A 10,693-nucleotide genomic window follows, 5' to 3' on the forward strand; every position below is an offset into this window, starting at 1 on the left:
CTGCAGCCTAAGAACCTGATCTCTCTCCCTCCTCAGGGCAAGAGCGGGCTGTCAGCGGGGGGTCAGGCTCTCGGGGGGAGGGTGGCATGCCCACCCAGCCCAGACATACCAGAAGAAAGAGTTGGGGGTTACCCGTCGTTCAGTGGTCCTGGGGGACACGGAGCCTTCCCGTCCTGGGCCGTGCCATTCCCCTCACACCCGGGGTCCCTCGGCTTAGTTCTCCCGCACCTTCTTCCCCGAGGTGTGCTGGGAGCAGCAGCTGCGGGCAGGAGGCCCCGGCCCGCCGCCCGCCCCACCGCCGGCGCTGGACGCCCTCTCCCCGTTCCTGCGGAAGAAGGCGCAGATCTTGGAGGTGCTGCGGGCCCTGGAGGAGACGGACCCGCTGCTTCTGTGCTCGCCCACCCCACCCTGGCGGCCTCCAGGGGAGGCTCCCGGCTCCCCAGAGCCCATCAACGGGGAGCTGTGTGGCCCACCCCAACCGGAGCCGGCCCCCTGGGCCCCCTACCTGCTCCTGGGCGCTGGGGGCCTGGGGGGCCTGCTGCCCTGGGAGCGCCTCCTGGGGGGCGTGGGCGAGGACGAGGGGACTTCGAGGCCCTGGAGCCCTGGCAGGGGCGTCCCGCCGGCCCCGGGTGCTGGCTGTGGGCCCCCCTGTGCCGCGGGCAGCAGCTCCTCCTCTTCTTCTGACGAGGCCGGGGACCCCAACGAGGCCCCTAGCCCCGAAACTCTGCTCGGGGCCCTGGCCCGCAAGCAGCTGAACCTGGGCCAGGTGCTCGAGGACACGGAGTCCTACCTGCAGGCCTTCCTGGCGGGGGCCGCGGGCCCCAGACGGCCATCCTCCCCAGACCAGGGCCCCCACCCTCTGTCCAAGTCCAAAGGCCTCCCCAAGTCACCTTGGGCGGGGGGTGCCGCAGAGGCCCACAGGCCGGGCTTTGGTGCTACCTCAGAGGGCCCGGGGCCCCTCCCCTTCCTCAGCATGTTCATGGGTGCGGGTGACGCCCCCCTCAGCTCGCGGCCCGGCCACCCCCACTCCTCATCTCAGGTGAAAAGCAAGCTCCAAATCGGCCCCCCTTCTCCTGCAGAAGGCCAGGGGCCCCTCCTGCCCTCCCCAGCCAGAGGTCTCAAATTCCTAAAGTTGCCTCCAGCTTCGGAAAAGCTCCCCAGCCCAGGCGGCCCGCAGCTCAGCCCCCAGCTGCCCCGGAATTCCCGAATCCCCTGTCGGAATAGTGGCTCCGACGGCAGCCCCTCCCCTCTGCTGGCACGCAGAGGCCTGGGCGGGGGAGAGCTGTCCCCAGAGGGACCCCAGGGCCTGCCGGGCAGCCCCCCACCCTGTGCCACATCGCCCGAACCCGGCCTGCTCAGACCTCCCCCGCCGGCCTTGTCCACAGCGCTGTCCCCGGGGCCCTCTGGCAGCGTGCCTGCCTGCTATGAGAACATCCTGGACCTTTCCCGGAGCACTTTTAGGGGGCCTTCCCCAGAGCCGCCTCCATCCCCGCTACAGGTGGCCGCCTACCCACCACTCACTCTGGACGTGCCCCAGACTCCTGAGGTCCTCAGAAGCCCTGGGGTCCCCCCTAGCCCTTGCCTCCCAGAATCTTGCCCCTATGGGGGTACCCAGGACAAGAACTTGGACAAGGCAGGCTCGGAGTCACCCCACCCTGGCCGCAGGACCCCGGGCAGCTCCTCCAAGAAGCCCAGCCAGGGGGCGGGGCGGCGGCCCACGAACACTGGCCTCACGCCCCTGCAGGACAGACTGACGGTGCTGGGGAAGCTGAAGACTGGCCCCGAGGGGCCCCAAGGCCCAGAGAAGAATGGGGTACCCGCCAGGCCTGGCTCCGAGAAGGGCCGGGGGCCGGGGAGGTCAGGGGAGAGCGCTGGGGATGCTGTGGCCCCCACCCCCCGCCCCCCCGAGCAGCCAGAAGCCAAGGGGTCGCTGCGGGGGACGGTGGCCTTAGGCACGAACAGCCTGAAGCAGCAGGAACTGGGGCTCCTGGCAGAGGCTGGGGCCCGAGTCTATTCCTCCCACTCCATGGGGGCTCGCGTGGACCTGGAGCCCATCTCCCCAAGGAGCTGCCTCACCAAAGTCGAGCTGGCCAAGAGCCGGCTGGCAGGGGCCCTGTGCCCCCAGGTACCCCGCATCCCTGCCAAAGTGCCAACCTCTGCCCCCAGCACGGGCAAGCCCAGCAAGAGTCCCCACGGCAGCCCCACGAAGCTGCCGTCTAAGTCGCCCACCAAGGTGGCCCCCCGGCCTGTGGCCTCTCCAGCCACCACCAAGGACGCCCCTAGGCCTGACAAGGGCAAGGGGCCACCCTGGGCAGACGGTGGCAGTCCCACGGCCCAGCCCACCTCCCCAGCCCCGGGCCCTGCTGACCCGAGCCAGGGCCCTGAGGGGCGCACCCCCCACTCGGCCATTGAGGAGAAGGTGATGAAGGGCATAGAGGAGAACGTGCTGCGGCTCCAGGGCCAGGACAGGGCGCCGGGTCCCGAGCCCAAGCACCGCAACGCCAGCAGCATCGCCAGCTGGTTTGGCCTGAAGAAGAGCAAACTGCCCGCGCTGAACCGCCGCACCGAGACCACCAAGAGCAAGGAAGGGGCCAGCGGGGGCTCCCCGCTCCGGAAGGAGGGCAAGACGGAAGCCCGGAAGCTGGAGGCCGAAAGCCTCAACATCTCTAAGCTGATGGCGAAGGCGGAAGACCTGCGCCGGGCGCTGGAGGAGGAGAAGGCCTACCTGAGCAGCCGGGCGCGGCCGCGGCCCGGAGCTCCCGGGACCGCGCAGGGCCAGGTGCAGGGCCAGCTGGCCGGCATGTACCAGGGTGCCGACACCTTCATGCAGCAGCTGCTCAACAGGTGAGGGGCACAGACCTCTGGGCACACCTGGAACCGGACCGCCCAGAGTCCAGTCGGTAGCTCCCAGGACCTGTGTGGGCCCCCAGCTCCCCTCGACCCCATCTGATGTCAGATTTGCCATGACCCAGTTTCTGTTGAGAAGTTACTGAGGGCATTTCCCTGGACTGTCCCCGCATCCGCTGGGGCAGCCCCTGTGTCCACACAGTCCGGGTGCTACATTAGGCGAAGCCACCTCTTCCTTCCTGCCCTAGACTCAGTGATGGGCACTATGGCTGGGTCAAGGAGCCGTCCCGTCTCAGGGTTGCTCCATCTGGGCAGCGTGGGGCTGACCGGTCACTTCGGCCCCCGCGGTTCCCCAGGCCCCTGCGGCAGGAGGGCTGGTGGGCAGGCGCCAAGGAGAGGTGTCCCTCCCTAGGCCCAGCACCCTGGGAGGAGGCAGGCCTCCCTCACCCCCGTCTGCACCGCTGCCCCCTAGGGTGGATGGCAAGGAGCTGCCACCCAAGAGCTGGCGAGAGCCCAAGGCTGACTATGGAGATTTCCAGCCGGTGTCCTCTGACCCCAAGAGCCCCTGGCCGGCCTGTGGGCCCCGAAATGGCCTGGTGGGCCCGCTTCAGGGCTGTGGGAAACCTCCTGGCAAGGTAGGTGCGGGGTGGGGGCGGTGGCAGGGGCCACGGTGCCCAGGAAGGGACTGAGTCTCCTTTGGCCTCACAGCCAAGCAGCGAGCCGGGCAGGCGGGAGGAGGTGCCCTCAGAGGACAGCCTGGCCGAGCCAGTGCCCACTTCACACTTCACAGGTCAGCAGGTGGGCCCGAGGGCGGGGTGCCCCTTTGTCCCCCAGCATCACCCGGGTGCCTTGTCCTCAGAGCCATCTTGATGCCAAACCCCAGGTGGGCACCAGGATTGCCCGGGAATAGCACCCCTGGCCTGGCAGCAGCACTTGCTCTGCCTCCCCCTCCCCAGGCCTGGGAGGGCACGGGGTGGGGGTGGAGCCTGCCTGCAGCTCCCTGCATCCCTGCCCTCCCAGCCTGTGGATCCCTGACTCGAACCCTGGACAGTGGCATCGGGACCTTCCCGCCCCCAGACCATGGAGGCGGCGGGACGCCCAGCAAGAATCTCCCCAAGTCCAAACCACCACGTCTGGATCCCCCGCCTGGGGTGCCCCCCTCCCGGCCCCCACCCCTCACCAAAGTCCCCCGCCGCGCGCACACACTGGAACGCGAGGTGCCGGGCCTCGAGGAGCTGCTGGTGAGCGGGCGGCACCCCAGCGTGCCCGCCTTCCCCGTGCTGCTCGCCGGCGCCCCGGGCCACCACGGACACCAGGCCTGCCCTCACGGTGAGTGCCACCGCAAGCGGGGGTCGTCCCCGGCGGCACCCGCGCCCCGCCCTCTGCCCACCTTCCGCCTCTCCCCGGACAGATCCCTGTGAAGAGCCGGGCCCGCCGCCACCTGTGCAGCTGGCCAAGAACTGGACCTTCCCCAATGCAAGGGCAGCGGGGGGGTCCTCCGACCCTTTCCTTTGCCCACCCCGACAACTGGAGGGACTGCCCAGGACCCCCATGGTGAGCATAGCCACAGGGAATGGAAGAAGGACTGGGAGGGTAGGTATAGTCGTGTAGCCCTGCCCGGGGGCAGTGGGGGGACAGCCCGCCGCTTCCCAGAGCCATGGGAGACCACCCTGCCCACCTCATCCTCCGCGGCCCCAGGTGGGGACCGTCCTCCCCAGCATCCCCCCCTTTCGCAGGCCTTGCCCGTGGACCGGAAGCGGAGCATGGAGTCCAGCCGCCCCGCCCCCACGCCTCCGGGCCCGGTGTTTGGGGGCAGCCGCACCCCCAGCACATCTGATGTGGGCGAGGAAGGCAGAGTGGCCAGCGGGGGGCCCCCAGGGCTGGAGACCTCAGAGTCACTCAGTGACTCGCTCTACGACTCGCTCTCGTCCTGTGGGAGTCAGGGCTAGAGGCTGTGCCCCGCCACCACCCTCTCGCGTGGGGCACCGCAGGCTGGAGCAGCTCTCGGGCCCCAACTGAAGGGACCACGAAGGCAGGTGGATGTGAGGGCGAGGGGGTCCCGCCCCTGCTCGGGGCGGCTGCTGTGGAGGTCACAGGTCTCAGCTCAGGGACGGGCCCACCCTCGGCCCCTTCTCCCCAGGGCCAGGCTCTTCCCCGGGGCCCAGCGCCCAGCCTCCTTCAGGCCGAGCCATCTTGAGGTGCTGGGCGTCCTGCGTACAGCCACGCCATCTCTGCGCCCACCTGCTCTCGTCCCCGACCCCGCAGGGCCAGTCCAGAGGCCCCGTGCTGGAGTTTTGGGGAGAGGGGCCAAGTTGCCTTCTCCGTGTGCCCTGGTCCCCCTTCTGTCTGGATGGTGCTGCCCCTCCCACCCCAGGTCTCTGGGGGTTGTTTGTCTGTCCTTTTGATTTTTTATATTAAAGCGCCTGGCCCGATCTCCACCCACCCCAGCCCCGCACTGCGGTTAATTTATCTGTCGTTAAACACGGCTTCTCTGCTTCCTGCCTCTGCTTCTGCTGTATCCCCAATAAAATGTAGAGGCCCGCCCTCGCCTCCCGACTCAGTTTGTTCTGTGTGGTGTGGGGGGGGGCAGGGGGGAGGGCAGAAGCTGCATGAGCATCACATAAGGGACGGAGGCGGTCTACTGCCCCGGTCATCCTCGAAGGTAGAGTCTGAGGACCTCCTCAGGCAGGGCCTCTTCAGTCGGGAACGGTGCCAGGATAGAGCAATTGCCCTGCCCCAGCCCTTGTCACGAGGGTCTGCACCGGCCCCACGTGAGGGGTGGGCTGCAGTGGGGTATGCACGCAGAGCTCCAGCAGCCGCTACAGGCCGACCGCGCATAAAGCACAGTTGGCTCCCCTGTTGCCACTTCTCATCTCTCGTAATTCTTGGGCTTTTTTCTGTTAAGAGTAAACCTTGGCTGGAGAAACAGTATGGCAGGGAGGGTGTTTGGGTTGCATGGGGCCACCTGTTAAGTGCCTGGCACCATAGATGCCTCCTTGAGCCCTCCAGGACTAACTCCTGAGAACAGCCAGGTGTGGCCAAAAAAAAAGAAAAAAGGCAAAACATCTCGAGAACTGAAGGTGACTTTAGTGATTCTTGAAGGGCCTTAGAGATAGCCCAGTGGGCAGAGTGCCAGCCTTGCATGAAGAGGCCAGAGAAATAGTACAGTCTAGTTCCATCTCAGCTCTGCCGGGGTGACTCCTGAGCACAGGGCTGGGAATGGCCCCAGAGCACCTAAGTGTGGCCCAAAATATAAGACTTTAAATGATTTGTGAATCAGGCAGCATCTTGCCCAGGAAGCAGAAAGCTACTCTTAGGAGTTGTACAAAAACAGTAGGGTTTTGTTTGTTTCATAGCACAAAGAGGCTGGGCCCAAGGAGTTGTTAGCAAAAGAAACTGGTAGTTTCTGGCTAAATTACCATCACTTAAGGGAAGGCCAGAGGGCCCAGCCCAGGGCGGAGCAGGAAAACATGCTTATTGGCTTAAGTTATCACTCCTGGGAGGGGTTGGAACTGAGACTTCTTAGAAGTTAAGTTTGGCTCCATGACCTGGGGCCTAGCACAAGTGACTCCATTCTGAGCCTGCTGTCTCCTGTCCCGTTCACTCAGACTCAGCCTGAAGAACTGATTAGAATTTAAGACGTTGGTGCCATTTCCTGTTGGTGCTCTGAAGTTTTCAATTTTGATTGATCTGTCCTCATCGTTTCCCAGGGTGGGCAATGCCATCCCTGGCAGTGCTGGGACAGTGGGAGACATGGGTGGAGAGGGCCTGGCTGCGCCTGGAAGACTCGGCTGGAGAAACAGTACGGCAGGGAGTAGTTTGTGTTGCATGGGGCCACCTGGTTAAGTGCCTGGCCTAAAGAAGGGAGATTTCCGGGGGTTCTTTTCTTCTTTCTGCAAAGCAGACAGTAGGCCAAGTAAATATGAGAGCCTCTGCTTTATGTGGTCTCCGGACTTTTGTTGATTTTCTTATTCTCTGTGACGGTCACAGCCATTGCTTCAGGTTCCCAGCTGTTAAACTCGTCATTCTTGTTCCTCCTCTGACAATCTAGTGTAAACCAGGCAGATTATTGTGAGTGCTGTGAGCAGGACGGTTCCCCAGGCTTTAGGGTACACTTTGCAGCCCCAGTCCCTAAATATCGTGCCTTACGGGCAGGGGTGAGGCCGTGAGCTTGAGCCTTGGTGCCCTCCCGCCCCGCTGTGCCTGCCCACCTTCCATCTGAGCTCAGGCACCTTGAGCCACGTCTGCCCGAGTGCACTGCAGCCTGTTGCTCGCCAACACCACAACTAAAGCTGTGGCCCCCGGCAAGCACCGCAACTAAACAGACAAACGGTGTGCACACACACCAGCAGTCAGCAACCCGCAACAGCGCCATGCCAGGTTGCCCCTCATCACAACATAACGGGGGAGAGGGAAGAAGGGAAAAACAAATCAAACACTCACTTCTTGGCGATGCTCAGAAATCACTCCTGGCAGTGCTCAGGGGACCATCTGGGGCGCCAGGGATTGAACCTGGGCTAGCCATGTGCAAGGCAGATGCCCTCCCTGCTGTACTATCACTCCAGCACCCACCTTTTTTTTTTTTGACCTGGGGTGGGGGGATCAGGTACCAGTGCTTTGAGGCCTGGGGCTACCCCCATCCTTCTTCGGTGGTGGTTGGGGGCCATCTGGGGGGTAGGGAGGAGTATGTGGTGCTGGGATTGAAGAACATACTCAGATCTGGAACATGCTAAGCACATGTTTCGTTTGCCCCTTGAGCCCTGTCCTGGCCCCAGGCAGCACTTTTCAAAATGAAACTGCTGCGCGCATATGCTGCCTGAGCCTATGTGCTGCTTGTGCCCTCGTGGCCGAGCACATGTGGTGCCCGAGCATATGTGTTGCCCGCATCTCCCCCCTTGAGAAGTACTTTCAAGTACTTTCATGCTTTCGTGTCCAGTGCTAGGATGTGTGTAGAACTTCCTCCACCCTTGGAGAAGCCCGCGTTCTCTCTTGAGCGTGTTACTCCTACTGTTTTTTCTTTCCCACTTATCCCTTCCTCCTTCCCTCAGAAACCTTTAAATAAAATCTATTTACTTAAAAAAAAAAAAAGAAAGAAAGAAACTGCTTGCTCAGTGTTATTGTGTAACTGAGTTCCAACCTCCACAGAAGTGTTAGTGCAAGTCTGTAGCACTGTCATCCCATTGTTCATCAGTAACAAGTCTCACAATGGAGATGTTACTGGTGCCCACTCGAGCAAATCGATGAACAATGGGAGTACAAGTCTAACAGATGAAATTATCAAGCATAACTTTGGAGCACCAGACAGATAGAAAAGGGCTTCAGACACTGGCTCGCTTATGGATGATCCCAGTTCCATCCCCAGCACCACATGGTCCCCGAGCACGGCCAGGTGCAGTCCTAGACAGCTACCAAACACTGCTGGGGTGACGCTGGTGGCCCCTGGCACCACAGGATCTGAGCAGCCTCGCATCCTTGCATTAAACTTCTCACCCGGTTGGCCTATAATCACGGGAGGGGTCCCCAGGCCTCTGAACACCACTTGGAGGCACCCCACCCTCAAAGCACAACTTACACAACTTGTGCCTAAGGATCACATTTTGTTCTAGCCCCAGAAGTCGAACTGAGAAGGTAAACTCTCGGCGGGGGAACCTCTGGGGAGTTTGACTAGTTTGCAGTGACATTAAGAATGGGAACGAAATTGCCCTCAGGAAGGATCAGGGGATGTCCCAGCTTTCGAGGTCAGAGGTCAACTCTCCGAGCATCAGCCCCAGAGCTTCAGGTATCGAGTCCTCCTCCTGGGCCTGTGCTGGGGCAAAGGGAAGAGGAGAATTCCTGTTCCAGTCAAGAGGAAGAAGTTCATCTTGCTGCTGGCCGCCTCGCCCAGTCAGTGTGACAGAGCGCGGCCTCAGCATTTGTTTGGACACAGACGCCAGGGGGCGCCTTCTCTGACTGGGAGTGTGGGAGTGGATAAGTGAGGCTTCCTAACTCAGGGAGTCCCTTGCACTGGGTCTCAGGTGCTGTCTGCCTCTTGATGGTGCTTTCAGAATTCGCAGTCCCCTACCTGCCAACAGTACCTCACAGAATCCTTTCACTGCATATGGCTTTCTTGAGTCTACGACTTTCAAAGACTAACAGTAGCTGCTCATTCTGAAGCAGAGGCCCTCAGGTCTGCCTGTGGCCATCCTGTGCGGAGTGAAGGCATGACTTCCAAAGACGGTGCTTTTAGCAAGACCGAAAGCAATACCTCAGCTCGGGATTGGACAGTTTAGAATTCTTAGGTTTGAAGATCCCACTGGCTCCTTCAAGTCCGCCTATAAATGAGAGCAGTGAGTGACTGCGAGGCCAGCGTCTCGGAGCTTGCCGTCAGCAGCGTGGGGGAGGCGTGGCAGGATGCTGCACCCCGTGAGATGTAGCTGAAGTGTTCAAGCAGAAGACTTCCTAGGAAGTTAGACTACTTGCAGAGTCCCTGCAAGTTTGGCACAGCATGTAGCTTTTGTAGACAAATACCATCTCCCAGGGCTAACCCCTCCTGAATTCAGAGGCGTCACTGACCCTTCCAGCTGCCGCTAGAGCCTGGGACAGGCAGGAGCAGCTGACTCAAGCTGCGGACTCTCAGAGGCCTGGTTTACGTGCATGTTCCAGCGAGGGTGCAGGGTTCTTCACAAAAAAGTGAAAGGTTTGAGCAGCTGGTAAGCCTTAAGACCGGCTGTTCTGGTGGAGTGTTATTAGTCTCAGACGTCAGCTTTTTTTTTTTTAATTTTTAAATTTTATTTTCATAGTTGTTCACAGTAATTGTTTACGTTCAAAATTTCGACACCAATCCCACCACCGTTACACCGTCATTATTTCAAATTTTTCCACCACCAACCAGGGAGGTCTGCCCCATAGGCAGATGCTAAATAATTTATTTTGTATTGATTGTCATGAATAGTATGAGATGTTATGCTGTCATGAAAGCAGCCAAGCACTCCTGGAATCCTAAAATTTTTTTAATAAGTGGGGTCTGAAGGCATCTCTGCGGTGTGCTGCTCTCTTCCAAGATTCATTTGCGAGTCTCCGGATCATGGCCGTTAATGTGCTTAAATGGCGCCCAGAGGAAATTGTCTGCCACAGAGGCAGCGGGAGGGTTGGGATGGGGGTGCAGATACTGGGGACATTGGTGGTGGAAAATGTGCACTGGTGGAGGGATGGCTGTTCAATCATTGTATGTATGAAACTCAAACATGAAAACTTTGTATCTCACAGTGATTCAATTACAAAAAAAAAAAATGGTTCGGTTCTTGGGCATGACTGCCAGGGAACCGGGAGGAGAGATGAGGGGAAGTTGCCCATCTCTGACTCTGTGAAGCTGGAGTTTTCAGTCACTGGTCCCGCATACCTGCTTTTCTTAGCACGTTCATCCACACGTGTGGGGGCTCAGGACAAGCCTGTGACGGTCGGCCATTAGCGTGGCGGCAATTGGGTTCTGGAGGTTTGCGGATGCTGGGGTTCATTTGGGGCAGGTGGGTCCCTCCTGCTTCCCTCTGAGGTGCCCCGGTGAAATCCGCCCTGGAGCAGAGTGGGGAAATATCTCTGCGGCATGCTACTCTCTTCAGAGATTCATTTGTGCGTATCTGAATCACAGCCGTTAATGCACTTAAATGGCCTGCTTTTGATCTCTTTTGAGATTTATTTATGGGTCTCTGAAGCAAGACCAATAAATGAGTTTGTATAGCTAGGCTGGAGATGGTTTGTGGACATAACTCCCACATACCTAACTTTTGGCCTTTTAATTTATCAGGAAACTTGGTCCCAAGGTATTGGGGTCTGACCAGTTTTGGGATCAGCACCATCAGGCTGTGATGCA

At 60.4% G+C, this 10,693-nt stretch overlaps 1 protein-coding gene across 2 annotated transcripts in view; it reads left to right on the top strand.

The window, feature by feature from the left end:
• NCKAP5L (NCK associated protein 5 like) overlaps positions 1–5,403 on the top strand; it is a 30,845-nt gene extending 25,442 nt beyond the window's left edge. The window contains exons 8-13 of one of the 2 annotated variants that reach the window (XM_055127401.1): positions 242–2,844; positions 3,260–3,482; positions 3,556–3,637; positions 3,868–4,176; positions 4,259–4,401; positions 4,584–5,403. In XM_055127401.1, coding sequence (XP_054983376.1) covers positions 242–2,844; positions 3,260–3,482; positions 3,556–3,637; positions 3,868–4,176; positions 4,259–4,401; positions 4,584–4,796 — 3,573 coding nt within the window. In that variant the 3' untranslated portion in view covers positions 4,797–5,403. The remainder of the gene's footprint in view (positions 1–241; positions 2,845–3,259; positions 3,483–3,555; positions 3,638–3,867; positions 4,177–4,258; positions 4,402–4,583) is intronic. The other variant, XM_004601809.2, reaches the window with a different exon arrangement.
• The last annotated feature ends 5,290 nt before the right edge of the window (positions 5,404–10,693 follow it).

The sequence above is a fragment of the Sorex araneus genome, chromosome 2 (genome assembly GCF_027595985.1).
Source record: "Sorex araneus isolate mSorAra2 chromosome 2, mSorAra2.pri, whole genome shotgun sequence".
NCBI classification, from domain to species: domain Eukaryota; kingdom Metazoa; phylum Chordata; class Mammalia; order Eulipotyphla; family Soricidae; genus Sorex; species Sorex araneus.